This window comes from Herpailurus yagouaroundi, unplaced genomic scaffold, assembly GCF_014898765.1.
Source record: "Herpailurus yagouaroundi ecotype Mexico unplaced genomic scaffold, PumYag 28, whole genome shotgun sequence".
In the NCBI taxonomy this organism is placed as follows: domain Eukaryota; kingdom Metazoa; phylum Chordata; class Mammalia; order Carnivora; family Felidae; genus Herpailurus; species Herpailurus yagouaroundi.
In genome coordinates this window covers 8,407,433-8,428,562 of record NW_024412376.1, presented here as the reverse complement: position 1 = coordinate 8,428,562, position 21,130 = coordinate 8,407,433, and the positions used below count along the sequence as shown (strand labels likewise).

Here is a 21,130-nt window from a genome sequence, read left to right as displayed (position 1 = left end):
CGATTTGTCTAACAAACTTCATTTATAAAAACAGGCAACCTAACGGAGTTTGCTCACCTCTTATTTAAGTAAATCTGCTCTCATTTAGTAAAACTTCTATAGGATCCTGTCGCTTCAGTCAGAGCGACACCTGGAGATGAGGCCTCTCAGCTCAGTCAGCTCAGCAACCAAGTTTGAGGGGAGCGAGAGGGGGCAGACACAGCATAGAATCTTTTTCTGCAGACTGGTTGGTTCCAGCAGAAAGGCCACCAACATATTCACAGAAGCAGAATAAAGAAAAGACTACTGAAAATCACCTTGTACCATGTTATTAGCTCATTCTCACTTTGCAGAAATTGTCAAGTTCCTTTTAGGTTTTCATTATTATACTAAAAAATATAGCTTCTCCTACATGGGAAGAAATCTACATGACAGAGAGGAACGGGATTTTCAGATGTCATTTGTCACAACTTCCTGCTGCATAATCCCAAGTCACTGGCCTCTCTTAGGGTTGCAAACAATATAGCATAGAACTGATCATTAATGTGTGTTAAAACACAAAAATCTGACATTGTCAATATGTGCCAGTATTACTGAGAGCTGTCCCGTAGTGCACAGACTTTCTGTTAGAGAATTCACCGTCCTTGATCTTGTGACAGCACTCTTTACCTGACTCTCCCCCCCTCCTTTCAGCTTCCAGAAGTATCGAAAAGCTAGCAAAGCAGTCGCCCTCAAATCATGAAAGAAAAGTTTTCAAAGGGAGGGGAGGGAGACATTCGCTTTTATTTTATTGCCAGTGAAAATGCTCTTGTACCCTCCTTTTGCTAAAATGCAAATGTCACTGATGATAATCTGCCTTTTTGCCAAACAAGTTTCTACTTTGATCTGAATGGGGGGTGGGGGGGGAAGACTGGGAATATAAAGTGAAAGGCTTAGCAATCGCCGAGAATGGGAGAAATGTCAGTAGTGTGTGCTATGAGGCAGCAACACAGGTGGCCTTGCGACTTGCCTGGCATACGGATCACGCTAAATAAGCCACACCACCGAGCAAAGAATGTCAGAGATAAAAGTTGCAGTTACAGATTCTGTGAGCAAACTTTGACGATTACTCAGGGTCCATACTCGCTGCATTTCAAAGCTGAGGTGGCACATTTGTTCTCTACGTTCAGCTGCAGTAACCCTGTGCTTCAGGGCTCTTGGCCCCCTGGGATGGCTAGGTGGGTAGCACGGCAAAATGGAGAATTGGTCACAGGAAAGGAAGTAGACGGTGGGCAGAATCGCTGAACAGATGCCGAACAGATTAGTATCGGAAACTAGCTGCTTCAGCCAGAAGTATCCTCCTGTGTCTAAACTTCGGTAGCACTTTGTATTGTCACAATACTTTTTAAAGATTTTTTAAAAATATTAGACAGTGAGCAAGAGCATGCACGAGTGGGGGAGGGGCAGAGAGAGAGGGAGAGGGAGACAGAGAATCCGAAGCAGGCTCCGCGTGGGGCTCAAACCCACGAACCATGACATCATGACCTGAACCGAAATCAGATGCTCAACCGACTGAGCCACCCAGATACCCCTGTAACGACACTTTTTTTTTTTTTATAAGTTACAGTTAAACCCACCAAGACCATACTGTCTACTTAGGGGAAACTCAGTAATCCTTCCTTGAATGAAGGACATGAACTTCTTCATCGGATACTAACTATACTTGACCTCAAAAACTTCCTTCCTAATGAACAGACTTGACAGGAGTAAGAATGGGTCTCAAAGGAAGACAGTTTGCACGGCTGATGTGAGGGAGGATTCCTGTCTTTTCCCTCAGCTCTGCCGCAGTAGCTGAAATTCTACCATTAGATCATTCATCTTTAAGGCCTCATGATTTTCATATTCCAGAAACTCTTGTGAAAACATAGCCAGCTTGACCATGTTGCTATGGGAACAGATGCTGGATAAAGTACAGGAGACATGAGAGTGTGAGCGGAGGGGAGGCAGGCGAGATGGAAGAAAGGGTGCCAAGATGGAGAGAAGCACATAATTACACCTTATTAACGGTTTTTCATAGTAGTACACAGCTGAATCTTGAACAACACAGTTGAACCCTTGAACTGTGCAGGCCTGCTTATATAGGATTTTTTTCAGTAAATACAGTCTAGTGCTATGAATGTATTTTCTCTTCCTTAGGATTTTCTTAATAACGTTTTCTTTTCTCTAGCTGACTTCATTATAAGAATAGTCTAATGAACGTTAACATTCAAAGTATGTGTTAACTCACTGTTTATATGTTATCAGTAAGGCTTCTCGTCTACAGTAGGCTATTGGTAGTTGAGTTTTAGGGGAGTCAAAAGTTATACTGGATTTTCGACTGTGGGGGGGCGACTAACTCCCCACATTTTTCAAGGGTCAACTAAAACATATTTCTCATGCAGAGGTTAGAATAGTTCATCTGGAATGTTAACGTTCATGGGTGACGGTGTAGCAATTGTGAGGAAATGAAATTCCTCAAACCTCATGGCTGATAAGCAGTGCTATATAACTAGTTTTTCCACCAGGACATCTAATGAGAAACAGAATCTTCTCATATTGAGGTCATCTCCTTTTATTCCTCTGTCCACCCGTTTAATTGGATGCACAGGAACAGTGAAATGGCCAGAGGGCAGTGAAAAAGGACAGACGAAGGTCGCAAAGCAGCTTCCTAATCTATCTTGGAATAATTGTTGAGAATTCACTACAAGTAGAACAGTCACAGTGCCAGCTGTCACTTGGGGTGAGGGGAGAAGAGAATAAAATCCATACGGGATGCCTGCTTCACAGGCAGGCCACTGAGGATGGCCACGCAGTGACCACTGAGACTAGATGTTCTCATTCCTGTGGTTTGGGATTTACCTTGATGAAACCAAACTCAGCTTTCTTAGTTCTGCAGGCTAGAGGCTAGCAAACACAGCTTGACCTTCGAGTAATAAAAATGGATGTGAGGGGCGCCTGGGTGGCTCGGTCGGTTAAGTACCCACCTCTTGAGACCCACTCCGGTTATGGTCTCATGGTCATGAGATCGAGCCCAGCATCGGGTTCTGCGCTGAGCATGGAGCCTGAGATTCTCTGTGTCCCTCTGCCCCTCCCTTGTACACATGCTTGCTCTCTCAAAAAAAAAATTTTTAAATAATGAAAATAAATGGATGTGAGGCTGTCATTTCCAAAAAATCACCTGTAGGACTCTTCCAAGGAAAGTGAATATATAGGGGGATAGCATTACACAGGTCCTTGGAGGCAAGAGATGGTGAGCCAAATCAGATTTTTCTGATTCTGGCCCAGGAGACTTCTGCAGGGTCTGAAATGTGAAGAGCCCTTACAGTGAAGCCAGGAGGACCGAACACAGCAAAGTGGTGGATGTTTGGGCTTCATTCCACGGAGGTCAATGACTCATGAAGATGGCCCACTAATATGAAGCTGAAGCAGACAACCTGGGACCAGTGTAGCCATGAACAAGCTGTATATGGTTTATAAGTGGCAGGTGTTCATCCTAAAGGCAATATGGAAAAGAAACTTCTCAGGTCCCTCCCAGAGAACCAAAGCCATGCTCCCTGTAGCCCCAGGGGTTGGTGATAAGGGCACTGCATTCCTTCTTAGGCAAGTGGCGAGTTTGTGCTGGTGCCCTGAAGGAATAGGCTCTCCTCCTTTCTGCTAATAGAGTTTTCAGAAAAGATGACCATGCCAAGGCCCCTTTATAGCCTCAATAATCCAGTTCATAAGAGCGGTCTCAAACAGCACTGAAAAAGCTTGGCAGCATCAGTATGCCTGAAGATGATGTTTTCGTCATTTGAGAAAATTAAATTCTACAAAGAATTTTAACCCAATCCATTAGAGTATCCTTTAGGGATTAACTGTTTCTTTTCAATGATTTGTGAGGCGTCATTGAAACACATATTGAGTATTACCATAAAGAGAGAAGTGTAAATATTTCACTCTTCCCTCATCCGGCATTAGCGCAGTGGTCTTTCCTCTCGAAACAAATGGTGGTCATTCTCCTTCACCCTCAGGATGCTTAAAATGGCTCAGGGTTATCGAGTGCGGAAAATCAGTTTAAATGAGACCCATTTTTCCTTGATATATCCCAATGTAAAGAAAACTAGAAATTTGATTTGGTAGTTTTCATGGCCTTTCACTGCCAAACATGACACACTGTCATAGACAATTTCATCCTGTCAGGAATGAAACTGGAGAATCAAAACCAGGGTCTGCAACTGGCCTGAATCTCGTTGGGCAGCTCACTGGTGGCCCCGAGAGCTCCAGGTCTTTAAATGTTTGGCAAAGAAGGAAAGAAAGATCCTTGCCGTTCCGCCTTCAAGAACCAGGTAACAGAACTGGCAGAAGGAAACCCCAAGAGGAATTTCAGAATTTCATCGTCAGATTAATGGCCCTAAAAGAATTGATGCACCAGTCTGAGGGCAAGACAGAGTGGAACTCAGCATATTGGTGTGTCAGTTTTAATTGCCTGTATCCTGTCCTCGTGGGTTTCCCATGACAATTTCCCTTTTTTTTTTTTTTTTTTTGAAGGCACAGGGGGCAATAGACAGAGGTTTCATCATGGCGTCCATCTTTTACTTATTCTTGGAAAAGGAAACACCCACTTGCTTTATCCTGAAAGCTGCTTTGCTGTTTGTTGAGTACCCACTGAGGCTGAAGTTTGGGGATGAGAGCTCGATAGATGAGACAAATGCTTGTGTGGTGCCCAATTACTGCCGTTCAGTGTGAATGGCTTTGCTATTTGCATTGAAAGAACCATATGGAGGGTTGGTTTTGGTCACATAAGAGGCTTTCATTAAATGAGACAATTAGGATGATAGCATGGTTATTAATATTTTTTCATTAGGACTGTGTTTCAATTCCCTCCTTGGCACTAGCAGTAGGATTCTACGCTGTTCCTGTAATGATGGCTCCCAATTTATTATAGGCAGCTTAACTTAGTTTTCACTTTTTGTACTACAAGCCCACTTGGAAAAAAGATAGATTTATTTTTAAAGGTTTTTTTTTTTTTCTAAGTTTATTTCTTTCTTTTGAGAGAGAGTGAGCAAGTGAGTGTGGGGCAGGGGGGAGTTGCAGGGGTGGAGAGAAAGGGGGAGAGAGAGAATCCCAAGCAGGCTCTGTACCATCAGCAGAGAACCCAACGTGGGGCCCAAACCCATGAACCATGAGATCATGGCCTGAGCCGAAACCAAGAGTTGGGCATTTAACCGACTGAGCCATCCAGGCACCCCAATACTTTTAAAATAGGCTTTTTAAAAGCTAAAAACCTTCAGTTGACTTAGATGTAAATGGCAAGTTTGTAGAATATAAACCTATTTGGTGCCCTCTTGTTACAGGTGCATTTGCCCCCTTCTGCTTAAAAAGGTGTTGGGTGAAATCCTAAATTCTGAATGCATTCACGGCATGCACCTGGTATGAGATGTCTTCTGTGCTAAAGACATTAAGCGGCAGCAGCTCTAATGTGGTCCCCAACTATATTTCAGTAGGAAATCCATTCACAAGAAGAGCTTACAGCTTGCAGATAGGTAGATCGGCCCCATGGTAGCAGGATTCTGAGAAACTGAAAGTTTGTCATCTGCAGTTCAGAATGAAAGGGCCACACACAGATAGAAGAACACCGAACCAGGCCAACTCCAGCATCAGTACAGTTTGCCCTTCAGTGCGTTTCCCCAGGGCTAAGATTGAGCCTCAGACCCTCACCTCCCTCTATTACTGTTATCTTTTTGCTAACTGATTGAAGATTTAGAGGTTACTATTCCCAAAGACATTTACATTTGAATGCTGCTTTCAAGTACTAAAGAAAAGGTGGTATCTCTAAATTCATACCAAATGGATGCCTAGCCACTTTTCCTTTTCAAAAAACTAGCCCAAGGTATAATACTGTATAAAGACATTGGAGGGCAGAATTTTAGCAGGGGCCCTTAATTCTTCCCCAAAAGAAGAAAACAGAAGGCACGAGTCACTATTTCCAGAAATCCTCAAATTTAACCTAATTTCCATTATTAGTTTAACATGGTCATGAGTTTGAAGATGTGTTTTGAAAACTGGGATTCTGTGTAAAAATTCAGTTTTTGACTGTATACATCAATCAGGGTCGGCCTGTGTCTAGCTAGTGAAATTGCTAAGATAGATTCATGCTCCCAATTCTCTCCTGGCTTCCACATAAAGCATGGGATTCTAATTGGGGATAAGGGATGGGAACAGCAAAGTCTTGGAAAGATGAAATTAATCATGGTAATAAACTAATTGCCCCCCCCCCCCCCAGTCGGGAACTCAGGTAAATAGTAGGCATATAGGCTCAACAAAACAAAATCGAATTTCATAAGCCATTACTACTCAATGAACTTACATGGATAAACTTATCCGGCTGTCTCAGCATGAGTTTTTTATAGTTTCTCTCTGCTCTTTTCAGTGGGAGTTACGACAGAAAAGATAAAGTCATTGAATCTACAAGGCTTAGGACAAATGAACTGACCTGAAGACATAGAAAGATTCTAAAGTAAATTCCTAAAATTTAGAGAATAATCTCACCTGCATAGTAGGCAGCATCTTTAGGACACCACAAAAAAATTTTTTTTAATTTTTTTTCAAAATTACCTCAGTCTATCAAAATTCAAAAAGGCTACCACAAAAGGTCACCCAAAGTTCAGAGCATAAAAAAGTAACAATTGGAAACATCTGAGACCAGCATAATAAACGTTCACTTCTGTAAACAGTTTTCAAAGAGAAAGTAAAAACATTGTTTTATTTTGAGGCATCCACCTAAATTCAGGGCTACCACTTTACTACTTTTGCTAAATATTCTGGTTTCAAAGACACTCACAAAATTACTTAATACCAACTGTTGCTATGAACTCTGTTCTCTGGTATTAATATTATTCTCTGAATTGTGTGTGAATTTACCTACTGGTGTCCAAATGTACCACCATTATGAAGACGAATGGGTCACACAGACTGGGATCCGAATAATTGCAAAAGGGCAGTATGGAAAAAACCCAATAGATGCATGGTATACCAACTTTCAAAACAAAACAAACAAACAAACAAAAAACCAGTGCGTTTGCACATATGTAAATAGTTAAAATAACCCGCCTATCTTTGAGTAACAGCCTACTGCATTGGGACTTTAGGGTCTTTTATATACTAACTGTTCCTGGTGTAGACCGGGAAATGCAACTTAATAGGAGGTCTGTTTATCACAAAGCTAACTGAATCACTTTTAATAAGACTGGTACCATCCTGCATGTACCTACTAAAATTTAGTGGAATTTGAGATTTGTGTGTGTTAGGATGAATGTGCTTGCATAGAGAATAAATCTGAGCCACGCTTTGGAGAGCACATTTCACTTGTTATAATATGTTCAGAGACCTGTGCCAAGTGAAAGTTGTATTTCTGCCACTTTTGACCACTCGGCTTCCTGTAGCCCCGGGTGCCTACCCTACAAATCAGGACATGTGAGAACCAAATGGCCGGCAGGAGTCCTTCTCCAGCTCTGCCCTTGGCCTCTAGGCAGGTAGAACACCTTCCCACTCCCACCCCCACCACAGATTCATGGAAATTTTTAATATTGTGTTAGGACAAAGATTTATCCCAACCTCCAAAACACATTCTGCATGCCTCTCCCAAAATTTCACTATTGCATTTTTATAGCCGGGTCTTCCTGTCAGGTCTTAAAATGTCAAAGGTCCCTGAACATTTACTGAGCACAAAGCTCTCAAAGTGCTTGAGGCAGGATGTGTGACTTGTGGTTTCAATGACTTTGGCACTCTGGATGCTTATTTTCAAATGCAGCACAAAACAAAAACTTCAGTCCAATCTTCTCTCAAAGAGCTACTGGAAATCTAGCTTATGGTGTAAAACATAGGACAGGGATCAGCACTATGGCCTAACGGCCAAATTTGGCCCACCACCTGCTTGCCTATAGCCCAGGAGCTACAGTGGTTTCAGGATTTTGAAATGGTCAGGAAAAAAAAAAAAATTTAAATCCAAAGAAGAGGAATATTGTGTGATATGTGAAAACTGCAGGACATTCACACTTTAGGGTCTCTCAGAAAAGTTTTATTGCAACACAGCCGTGCTCATTCATATGTATCTTCTGTGGCTGCTTTCACACCACCATAGCAAAGTCGGGTAGCTGCTTTAGGGACCATGTGTGGCCCCTAAAGTCAAAAAGATTTACCATCTGGTCTTTACAGAAACATTGGTCAACCCCTGGTATCAAATAAAGCTTAATTTGGGGGTGATAGGATCACAAGATTCTAGTCTGTCCCACAGGACACTGGTGCATTGTTTTTCAAGGGAAACTACAAACTATAAATAAGCCCTCAATAGAATGATAAAAAACGTGTCCTTTTGTTGTTGTTCTTGCTGTTCTTTCTCTTTTTTTGAAACAACATTGGAGAGAAATTTACCCGTTCCAGAAACAAATGTATGTTTATGGTCATCAGTCTCAAAAAGGACATGGGAAGAGTTTGTCACACAAGCCCGCCCAAGAGTTCACTCACACCTAGTCTCTCAATTTGCCTTCTTCTCCGCTAGTCCTCCAGTTCATGTTCTGCCTGAATGTTGGGAGGGGTGTACCAATTTACTTACAGACCTGGAGATATAGCAGCTTTCTCTGCAAACAGTGGCCCATGACCAGGTAGAAGGGACAGTATTCAAAACAAAGTTCTTAAACAAGAGGAACTGGGATCCCTTCAACTACCCACGCAGGGTTTGGTTTGCCATTTCTATTAGTGCAGAAATAACTATAATTTAAGAAGAAACCAGAGAGAATAGTTTTAAGCTGGCCTTCTCCCTTTCTCAATTAAGGATTCAGATGTAGTAGAAAGTATATATAGCACCCCGATAAAATAATGCCACGTGACAACCAACTAGCTTTAAGCAGTCCCTTAAGATCTTTGAGTAGCCCTTTATTCACTCAGAATTACTGGATGTGTGTGTGGTGCTTGTAAATGGTAATGTGCCCTTAAAAGCTGGTCTTCTCTTCCAAGTGCTCTTAGCTACGAGTCCACTTTGTGATTATATGCTGAATGTGGTGATAGAAAATTGTGCCATCCTCAAAACGGGCAATTCGTGGTTGACTCTTGAAAATCTGTTCAACTTATCAAAATTTCTCCAGAGGTGACATTTCTATCTGTGCTGTAAAAGTGCCTATGAAAAACTGTGACCTTTAATCTTTTGTGTTGTCTTAGTCTTCGCCATAGCAAAGTCATTGTCCAAAAGGTTACCATTTGTTTTCACTGGAGATCTCATGTCACTTGGAAAAAGCTCATAGCAATCAATTACTCAGACAATGGATATTGAGTAAACACCTGTCATCGTATTAGGATAAGGACTGTTACAGAATCAGAAGATTATCATCTATGATCCTCTCTCTTCAGGTGTCCGTAATCATGCTGGGTAGTCAAAACTCACATGAAATATATCAGCACTTTGTTCATATGAAAATTTAAGCACAGTGACAGAATTCAGAGAAGAAATAAGCATTTTGAGCAGAGTAGAGAAGTGAACCAGGCATTGCAGGGGTGTAAGATTTTGATAAAAAGAGAGTAAAGACACGAAGTGGGTATTCCAAATGGAGAGAATCGATTGAATAAAAGCAAGAAGCAAAGTATTACCTAAGTCAGCATTAATGGCTCAGAGGGCAAAGGAAGATTGAATAAAAATATATATTGCCATACCTAGGTGGGGTCAGACAGAGGAAGGCATCGAAAACAAGGAGAGTAATACCTGATCATTGAAAAAATAGAATGCAGGATATATTAGAAACTTTACAGGCATAAAGATCTACAAGGATTTTGCTGTGATTCAGGCAAAAAAATGATAGAGCATCAATTACATATACATAGCATGAATGTAGAGGAAATGTGAGCTGATGTGTATGTCAAAAAGAAAACAATATAAAGGGAAGAGTCAAAAATAAATGTCCCGGTGTGAGAGATTAGAAGGACATTTGTAATTACTAGGATACCTGTTATAGTTTAAAAGGGGCCCAATTCGGAGGCATGGAAAGGATACCAATTTCTGATGCATTGAGTTTGAGGAGGTGGAGAGATAGCTAATCCAGGCACTCTCAAGGTCATTTGGAGATCTGTAACTAGCTGACACTAACCTGTAAGATTGGAGGTGCCAATTTAAACACTATCTGCTTAGAGTCGATAACTACTCCACTTAGTATATGAGCTCACCTCAGAAGGAAAGAAAAAATCAAAGATAAAACCTTGACAGTCCTCTGTTTACCAAGGGAGAGATAAAGGGGTCAGATATTTTGGAAAATAGGAATGAGTTATGTCATTGTGTAAGTTAATGAAAGAACTTTTTCAATAGGTGGTCAAGAGGGAAACACACACACACGCACACACGCACGGATGCACACACACACACACACACACACACCCCCGTCCAGGGAGGTGAGGACCTGGGAGATAAGAAGGTCATTGGCAACATTCCACAGCTGAGCTTTCAGGTTCAGTGCCTCCAGACCTGCCATAGTGGAGCCTCCTATTCCTATTGCAGTAATATCCATTGCAATTCATTTTTAATTCCCTTATAGTGATTTTTATTTGTTCCTTTATTTCTATTTTCATTTTTTGTTATTCTTTTTGTTTCTTCAAATCTGTCTAGGAATTTATCTTATTTTGCTACACAAAGTAGTCCATCCGCTGTCATTTTGAACCTGTGGGAAGCTCGTCATCAGCACGATGGTGATCTTGACTCCCTGGCCTGTGCCCTTGAAGAGATTGGGCGGACACACACGAAACTCTCAAACATTACAGAATCCCAACTCGATGAAGCCGACTTCAACTACAGCAGGCAAAATGGACTCTAGTCCACTATCGTTCATGAGACAGTGACGGCCAGCTTCGGGACATTTGCTTTAAATGGGAAAGAGGCAGCTTTCGGCCCAGTGGCACTTGGGGAATTCAGCCTTCATTTACACTCAGTGAGAATCCCTGCTTGAAGAAACTGCATTCTACATAGGTGTAATATGTTAATAGGGAGAAGTACAAGCTCTCTTAAATATAAGAGGGCTCTACTGTCTCGTCTGAATCCACACTCGGGTTAACACTTTATGAACTTTCTCAGATTTGGAGTGGCGAGAATAAAAGTGAGGGCACAGCTAGATAAAAGGAACTGTGGAAAAAGATGAGCTACAATAAAGCTGGGAAGGTAGAGATTGAATAGTGCATGTTTTGAAGCAGGTTTTTAATGACGTGCCCCAAAGGGCCAGCTGATTCTGGTACCAGATTGTCAGGGTTCTCTACCAACCGGCATCTGTGATGTCAGCAATCATTGTAACGTTGGCTTTTAGAAGTGAAACGGGGTTGCCAACCCATTTATTTGTAGGACTTCAATAACGTCGAGGAGGGCATTTAGAATTTAGAATCTGAGTACATCACACCAGCACCAGTTCCCCATTTATCCTAGCCACTTAGTGGAAACAAGACCAGAAGGTAAGATAGACCACAAACTAGTTCTTGCCATGACCACCTTCATTTTCTCTCAGAGACAAATCTACCCACATTTCCCTCCCCCCCTCTTCCTTACCCATTACATAGGAGCGGTTTCAAGGAGCATAACTAAACTGCTCAATATGGAAACTTATGTCTTCTAAGTCAACGAAGCAGAGCTGTCTCTCTTCCCAGCTAAGCCGCTCAAATTGCAGAGTGCTGTTAGAACACGACATATTACATGGATTTGGAGGGGAGGTCAAATCGAGCCCAAGGAAATACATGAACTACAGATGCCACACGCCTTTGAGAAGCTGTCACTCTGGGATGGAGGATGAAGGTGTTGACTCAGTTGCCCAACATTGATATAAGGGGCTGAGGGGTTCTGCTACACTTTTCAATCCAGGTTCTTGAAACTTTCTAGTCTGTTATCACAATATCTCCCCATAGGGCTATAGGGCATCCTCCTTTGCCTCTCCGAAAATCAGCAGATAGTCTTTGGTCTAAATGATAGGGGTCAGTAGACCTGAGGAATATGTCGACCACAATGTCCCAGAAACCACATGCGTTGTTCAGGAAGTTTCAACATCTGGTTGCTCAGCCTTATCAAGTAGGCTTTTTCTACAAGACCATTAACACAGGACTATTGCTTTCGGATTCTTTTTTGAAAAAAAGAAGTAATGGTATTGTGGAAAACTGAAGTCCACGGATAATTCGTGACCCCCCACCCCATCTTAACATGACTCCATCTTTTATACTATTAAATCATTTTGATAAGGTGTCCTGGTAGACTAAAGATGAACAGATCTGTTTCTGCTCCGGTTGATGTTTTAATTAGCTGTCCACAATCAGGACAAGCAAGGTCAAGGACCTAGATCAACCACGGGGCTGATCAGCTACTTAGAAGTTGGCTTCATTAGAATAAAAATAGGGAAATTAGGGACTACTTGGCAGTGGGATATGGTCATTTAAAAAAAAAACAAAAAACGTTTTTATAAGTCCCATGTAGGAAGAAAAAATGTAAATCCCCACCGAAGTAAAAAAGAACTAGAGATAGGTGGAATTTATGATACCATGGGTAAGGCATTAAGAACTCTTAAACGTGTTAGCCATGTTCTCTAACTAACGTGGTATATACAGTCCCCTGTATTGGATGAAAGGCTTTGCTACATGAAATCCAAAAGCATCTTTCTTTTCTCAGGAACCAAAGGCATCTTATACAGAACGAGCAAATCCTCTTAGAACTGCTGAGCATATTTTCAAAATACCATCTCTAGATAAGGAAAACACCCTTTTACTAATGTCCTCTACTTGTTTATTCCTTCCGGGGGAGCAACAGAGAGAAGGGCATGAGAGTGTAAATCATCTGACACCCTTGCTATCATTTCTGAAGGAGCAAGAAGTTGAAGTAGATGGTCAGTCACCCAAAATGAACTAGAGAGTTGATTGGCATGGTGGTATACAGAAAGAATCTGCACTGACTGTTGGATAATAACTTGCAGAAAACACATTAGAGAGAACTTTTGTTAGTTTCCATCTTGGAGATGTTAATAGGGATTTAAAAATCATCCTGCCTCCCCCCCCCCCCGCCTTTCCTTCTAATTGGCCTTATAATTGCTTTCTATATTCCATGCATTCAAACAGATTCTTTTTAGACCTGATATTTTTATATATTAAATGAAAAATTTTAATGTTTTCCCTAGAATCTAAATTATTTTAAGAAAAGGGATTATCATCAATTCCTCAATGTCTAGAATTTCCTCCTATGGACTTTTTTTTTCTTTTCTTGGCCTGGGTTTTTATAAATGCTCATGATCATCATACCATATTGAGTAACTAAGGATGCGAATGAGCATGATTCACCTCTGACTTCTTCCTAAGGTTCAAATCCATCTGTCAGTCCATTCTGCTCCCTCTTTTCCTTTCTCTTATTTCTGTTAGAATTCTGCATAGGATTTCTACAGAAATGTATGAAATTCTGTGGCTGTCACATGGCAGGATTGTATGGTATTTTACAATAGAATTCCAAAGAGAACCCACGTTCATGAGATTCACAGACACAGCTGGGGGTGTGTCAGGGAGGAGTGGAAAATGCAGACCAGATAGACTTAACTGACACTGGAACTTGTGGTTACTCACTGTGACCTAAACCCTTGTTCTATTTTAACATTTTCCTGTCACAACACAAACGCCGCCCCTCTAGAAACAGAGTCCCTGGTCAGTGCAAGTGCTTACCGCAGAAGTGTTATTGTCCCAGTGCAAAACGAACCAAGAAATTAAAAGTGGGCTGTGATACCTGGTAGGTTACTTAGAATTTTCACAAGATATCCCACTTAAGGACACATCTGTCAGTCCTCAGAAGCATTTAAGTCTAACGGTCATGCTTTAAACAGGACTTCAAATTATGCCACCAAAAGGGTGTACTTCCCAGCTGCACCAGACTGCTGCATCATAAAGTTAATTTACAGTTTTTACAACATTGCTCATGCAGTCTTACTGGTTTACATTAAAATCCTTTAAGCCAAAGGGAAGCTCACTCTATGGATTTCAATGCAAACTTCATTTACCGGTGCAGAAAGTCTCATAAAACTCAGATGTACGCCCACAAAAATTTTATTGGCCTTTTTGTAAGAGATGAATAGGAATTGACACAGTTCTGTTTAAAGAGGAGAAATTTTTCTCCCTTTTTATTATTTTTATCTCCAGCTGCAGGTGTTATCCTTTGCCATGGTCCCTACATTTTTCTTTCAGTTGACTTTGAGAGGGGTTATTAAGTCAGATGACTAAAACCGGGTTCTCTTTGGATTAAAAAGTTCTGGATTTATCGCAACTATTTTCCTTGACAAAAATTCTCCACATCGCAACTGATAAGCGAAGGCAGAATATTAAAATGGTGTACAGATCTTCCTTGACTTATGAGAGGGTTATGTCCCCATAAACCCATCGTAAGTTGAAAATATTATAACTCGAAAAAACCACTTAATACGCCTAACCTGTCGAACACCATAGCTTAGCCTAGGGTAACTTCAATGTGCTCAGACTACTTCCGTTAGCCTCAGCCTACATTTGGGCAAAATCATCCAACACAGAGTCTAGTTTACAATGGAAGTGTTGAAAGTCTCATGTGATTAACTGAATACCGTACTGAAAGTGAACAACAGAATGGTTACTGGTGTATTGGTTGTTCACCCCTGCGATGGTGTGGCAGAGGGGGGCTGCAGCTGCCCATGCCCAAACGTCATCAGAGAGTCCTCCCACATATGGCTAGCCCCAGAGAAGATCCAAATTCAGAGTTTCTAGTACAGTTCTACTGAATGCCTATCACCTTCATACCATCGTAAAGTCAGAAGACAGTGGAACTGCCGTGAGTTGGGGACCATCTATAATTGGTTTTAGATAGTACTCTACACTTGCCAAACTTCTGGCAAATCTGTGAATTTCAAATGTTATAAAAATCTTTTAATGTGCTTGTTTTTCCTTTTCGCCATTTTTGCTGCGATTTCTTAGTCCTTCCCCAAAGGTGTGGAATAGTAACTATCAGATGTGTTGAAGGTGAAGTTCCTCAGAGGTCTTTGTTCCAGATCTGTGAAAGTCACAGGAACCTGAAGTTGCTGAGAAATGTGCTTCTGTGGCCCATGGCGTGGCCCATTTCCATTACTTTTTCTCATGAAACATTGCAGAGTTCTGAATCCTGGTACCTCCCATTGACCGGACTAGGGGTCACATCCATAGCAAATGGGAGAGTAAAATGTTGTCCTACAGATAGTGACAAAATTTTATGAGCCCTTCGGTGTTAGTTACCATAGCGGAGTATTTGAAAAATTGATGTTTTCGCCAAAAGCTGAACGGCCACCCTTCCCGCAGCTTCCACTGTTTTGTCTGCATAGAATTTTCCTGAACTACAAAGCAAAAATGTATTTTGTCAAATGTCACAAAGTGAAAATGTTGCTAATCTTAGATGTGTTACATATTTTGTGTTTTTACTTTCCACACTCTTTCAAAAGCTGCAGTTATAAAGCTGTTTGGCTGTATTGACAGCATGTGGTGTTTTTTGCAAAAGCAGTTCTAGGAGAGCCAGCGTCTGCCATGGACTCCTCACATCCCCCTCCAGGGTCGTCAGCAAAAATCGAAATGGCAATTCGTGTGCTGTGTTTTTTCAAAAGACAAAAGGGGATGGAAATCAGACCTGGCCGTTAGTCACTAGTGTGTAGTACTGTGATCTGAAGTAGGAAATTTAACTCACATAGAATAATTGTGGTTTTTGAAGCAGCTACTTTGCTTTTTCCTTTTGCTGTGAAGATCACGGATTTGGAATGTCCTCATGAGGTGGGCCTAAGACGGTGACAGTGAACTGTGCGTCTTAGCACCCACCCTCCATCTGAACCCAAAGATTAAAAAGGCAGTAAGCTTCATGTTTAGGCCTGAGCTTAACAATGTCCTCCTCCACCTTTAAGATTAAGTTGGGCAGAGGATACATCCTCTTTTCCAAAAAGGTATAGCCCTGAATTACAAAATCGATCACTAAATTTCGTAAGGTAACTCTTTCCGTGAGTGGCAATGTGTCTCAACTACTTTTACAAAAGGCATAATTACAACAAAAATGTCCTTTTGCCTCAAATCTTTCTTAACCCCCAAGAGTATTTCACTATTGCAAGCATTACTTCCGTACAAATTCCAAAGTTGGATAAATGCTACAAGTCCCTTAAAATTAAACAGATATGGAAGATAGACATTTAACTATGGTTCTTTTGCATCATGAGAATATCATGAGGGAGTTTGTAAGCAGAATATCTTGCCTTATCACCTCCATTATTGAAACAGACATTACAATCAGAAAGAGATCTAATAATTCCAATATCCCTCATTAGCAAGCTCTGATGATGCCTGAAATAAGAGCACCCCTTATCAAGAGGCTTTTATCTAAGCCTTATCAGAATTAGCTAAAAAATTTCAATCAGAAACACTCTCTACAGTCCAGCCTAGATTATGAAGGCCCTTCCCATTCAACATGTCTCAAGAAGATGAAAAAAAAATTCAGTGTGGGAATTTTCTGGTGAGGAAAACAATATTCTCCTTTCCCAAGTTGGAATCAAGACAGATCTTAAGATTTCCCGTTCTTCACAATTGTTTCTAATTGGTACACACAATGCAGTATGTGTTGACCTAGAAATATTGCAAATACAAGCAGTTAGAGGATTAACTGGTTGCTCCTTCTAACCCAGACTCAAAAAATATGAGTAATTGTTTACCACCATTTCTGTATGGAAGAATTTTAAAGCAGATTTCATTTTGTCCTGTTTATTTTGGGAAGGTGTGTGGGGAGGTGGTTTTTTCAAGTGATTCATATTTCAAACCCATACCACTCTCAACTTTCATTTGATGTGTTCAAAGCCAAAAAAAACAAAAAAACAAAAAACAAAAAAAACAAAAAGCAGAACTGAACACTTAGTTTGACATGAAGCTGAAGGACTGAGCAAAGCCAGAGGAGAGTTTGAATAAAGCATGGCCTTGGCTTCATACCATACTTTCTGTGCCTTGTATTATCAATGTAAATTCTGAATGTTGTACAGTAAATACTTGGATGGACTTCTTAGAAAAGACTGCACTGGCTTCTTTTTCAGCACATGTACATATCTATATATATATATACATATATATTTGGTAATGCCAAACAGCTGTGTTATATTGTACTGAACAAAATGGACCGTTTGGATGTTTTATGTAGAGTTTGCAAAAAAAAAAAAAAAACAAAAAAACAAAAAACCAAAAAAAAAAAACTGGATGGTTACAGACTTTTCGAGCTCAATGTACAGACGTAAATGACCGCATATCAGTTATTTATGAATAAAGAGTCTTTTATTGACATTTTAGGATACTCCATGAGTGGAAATTTGAAATGCCAATAAGGACCCCCTCTATACACCCTCCTGCCACATCCTAGCAGGATCAGAATCCCCTCCACATCAAGGACAATTTCCAGATACCTGTTAATATATTGAACCTAATTTCTCCTTCTGGCCTCAAGAATGAGACACCCAGAGGCTACTGGAAACAAAGATGAGACTATCTTCTACCTTTCTCAACCCACCCATCACGCACATACACATAAGTACCCTTCGGTTGTAATTTTACCAACTGTGAGAGAATCCAGCCCTACACCGTAATTGGGGTATCATTCATTCACTTTCGTCCTCAAAATGCTTGGGTTATTTTTTTACAGACAGTATAGAAATTCTCTGCCTCTCCATGGGAGAAAAAATGTTATCAAAATAAGTATGGCATTGCACGTTTCAAATGCAGCTTCCCTGAATCTGTTCAAATGGTTTTAAAAATGCTGAGGGCTCCCAGGAATTTCATCATAACTACTTAGAGCCGATCAGAGTCAGACCCATTTTAAACAGTATGATCTACTCAAAGATGATTTCTCGGCTATTTAAGTTAGATCGTTACAAATTAAAAGAGGTCAAAATTCCAAAATTTCCAAAATTCATATTTAAATGTTTATTCCTTTTTAAAAGAGAGAGTGAGCGTGCACGCGAGCAGGGCAAGGGCAGAGGGGGGGCAGGTGGGCAGAGGATCCCAAGCAGGCCCTATACTGACAGCAGAGAGCCCAACGTGGGGCCTGAACCCAGGAACCATGAGATCAGGATCTGAGCCGAAGTTGGATGCTTAACTTGACTGAGCCACCCAGGCACCGGTGAAAATCGTCTTTAAACAAAATATAATCTGCATAGTAAGATAACAGCTGTTGGACCCCCCTACCCCTCAAATTAAGTTTGGAAAACTATGGCATTAAATGACACCACATTCTCTAGATTTCTGAAAACCATTAGGTGTATGATGGAGCTAACGTAAAGGGTGGATCTCTAAAAGAGGAGTATACGCAACATTTTCTAAACATTTTGGACCACGTCATTCTTTTCATGGATCATCTTATAGGACTAGTAGGGATGGGTAGGAATATCCACAAAGTGGCTGTGAGTCATTCCCGTGCTTTAAAGCTAATTAAAATATATTTAAGTTACTGGTGGAAGGAGAATTAATTTCGTTAACTAGGTAAATCAGTAGGATTAGGCCGAACCAAGCCAAAAATTTCAGAACTATTTGCTGGCATGCTTGTTTGTTTTTGTTTTAGAGGGAGAGAAAGAATGCACAAGCAGGGAAGAGGGGCAGAGTGAGAGAGAGAATCTTCAGCAGGTTCCTTATTCAGCACAGATCCTGAAGTGGGGCTCGATCCCAGGAACTGTGAGATTATGACTTGAGCTGAAATCAAGAGTCAGACACTCAACCAACTGAGCCACCCAGGTGCCCCTAGAACTTTTTTTTTTTTTTTTAACGTTTATTCATTTTTGAGAGACCTAGAGAGACAGAGAGTGAGCAGAGAGAGGGAGACATAGAATCTGAAGCAGGCTCCAGGCTCTGAGCTGTCAGCACAGAGCCCAATATGGGGCTTGAGCCCCAAAACCCTGAGATCATGACCTGAGCTGAAGTCGGACGTTTAACCAACTGAGCCACCCAGGTGCCCTACAACTATTTTAATAGAGCAAACAAGTCCAATCTGAGTTGGTCAGGTGGAAGAATGCTGTGGCCAGCAGAGAGATTCAGATAAAACTACCTCATTTTCACAAAAATGGAACCTATCAGCTTGAGTCTGTAATTAGCTGTTCAAAATCTTTTTTTGTTTTGTTTTTTTTTTTTTTGTTTTTTTTTTTTTTTTTAGGTTTTATCTAAAAAATATTTTGTCTACCTAGGAGCTGATTCTGAGTGGATTAACCTACTTTGGGCTAATGTTTATTCTCTGTAGCCAACATGTGTTAGAATCTGATCAAACTTATTCTGATAGGATTGACTTATTCATTCAAAAATATATATTTAGATTGACTACATGATAACAAAGCCTGGGTTCAAATCCTGCCTTTGTCATTTAGCATTTAATATCAGCCAAAATACTTACTGTTTCTACTTGATAATACTTCATAATAGAATTTTAGATGGTCTCCAAAGTGTGAAGATTAAGTGAAAGAAAAAAAAAACACACAGATACATGTAAAGTCCTTAGCACACTATATGGTCCTTAGTGAGCAACTAATGAGTGCTTTTACCTTACTTTAGAAAGGCAGTATGTATGCATGGTAGCTAACAAAATGTGTTTGAGATCAACATAGCAATGCTGAGTCAGCCATTCTCTGGACCCATGACTTGGCCAAGAAACTACCTTTGAAAGGATATAATCCTATCAAGTTCACTGGGTACAAAGTCAATGTTCAACAAATAGTATAATGACTATACACATCTCTAGCTCTCTGGCCGGTCCTGCTTCTGAGCAGAGGTATCTTAGAGTGTTCGTTCTATAAACATTGTAACGTAACAGGGCCACAGATGTACTTGATTTTCATCTTTCTGATAGCTAGCTCAGTTACTTAAGGCAAAAAAAAAAAAGTCTTAAACCCTGAAATAAGTGAAATATAAAGGTTAATCCTTAATACATTAAGCTTAAAAAATAATAAGGTCCATTATATCCACCTACATAAAATGATTTTAGGAAAGAAAGAATTGGAGTCAGATGATGAAGCAAATACATATTTAAAATATATCTATGGGAGTTCCTGGGTGGCTTAGCTGTTAAGCATTTGACTTCGGCTCAGGTCATTATCTCACAGTTGGTGAGCTTGAGCCCCACTTCAGGTGAGCCCCACTTCTGTCTCTGTCTGTCTCTCCCTTCCTCCTTCTCTCTGCCCCTCATGGGATTCTCTCTCTTCTCTCTCTCTCTCTCTGCCCCTCACACACTTGCTCCCTCTCTTTCTCTCAAAAATAAATAAAATTAAATAAATAAAATTAATAAAATAAACCTGTCACTAAGACCAGTAACATTTTGTTTAAAATACTGATCTTGCATAGAGTAGATGCTCCATTAATGAGATGACCCATTTTCTGGTTTTCAGACAACACAAAGTCCTTAAAATCATAAGAGTATACACAAATTAAAGAGTAGCTTGGGCGTAGTCTCTATATGCCAGACCCTCTACTCTAAGGTGGGCATTCATAAATAAAAAAACATCGACTCAACCTTCACGAAGCTTACTCTCTATCAAGACGTTATCATACCATCAAACAAGTGCTACGAAAGAGGTGAGCACAGACTGTGAAGGGAGAATAGACAGGTAAAACCAGGTGGTGTTGTAGGAGGGAAAAGAACATAGATACGTGGTCATTGGGCTAAGATTTCAAGATGGTATATTAACATAGAGCTATTTCTATAATAACACTCTGCAATAAGCCCCATAATTTGTGACTTAAAGTAACCATTTATCATTCCTACAAATTTATGGGTCAGCAGGGAGGTCCTCTTGATCTGAGCCCTGCTTGCCTATCTCAGCTGAATTCATTCCTGTATGTGTTGTTATTCTGGGGGTCAGCTGGGCTGGCTCTTCCAGACTAGGCTCCTTACATGTCAAAGGGCTAGACCAGTAGGACAAAGCTCTGCCCCATAGGTCTTAGGATGCAATAGGTTAGGCTGGGTATGTTCTCCTGGTAAAGGCAGAGGAAGAAAGCACGTAGAGTGTTTTGAAGAATAGTCTTGGAACACCATCATTTCTGTGATATTCTACTGGCCAACATAACCCTGAGATCAGCTCATTCAAGACATAGAGAAATAGAATCCAACTCTTGATGGGAATTGCTG

The 21,130-nt window shown here is 40.6% G+C and overlaps 1 protein-coding gene across 13 annotated transcripts in view; it reads left to right on the top strand.

Annotated features, from left to right (window-relative positions):
* UNC5D (unc-5 netrin receptor D) overlaps nt 1-21,130 on the top strand; it is a 577,007-nt gene that overhangs the window by 546,137 nt on the left and 9,740 nt on the right. For 11 of the 13 annotated variants that reach the window (XM_040461883.1, XM_040461563.1, XM_040461433.1 and 8 more), the window contains one exon: nt 10,622-17,311. The exons of 1 other annotated variant lie outside the window; for it this stretch is intronic. In XM_040461883.1, the coding sequence (XP_040317817.1) occupies nt 10,622-10,826 (205 nt within the window). In that variant the 3' untranslated portion in view covers nt 10,827-17,311. Of the gene's footprint in view, nt 1-4,524; nt 4,812-10,621; nt 17,312-21,130 lie in introns of those variants that run through there. One more of the 13 variants, XM_040461717.1, reaches the window with a different exon arrangement.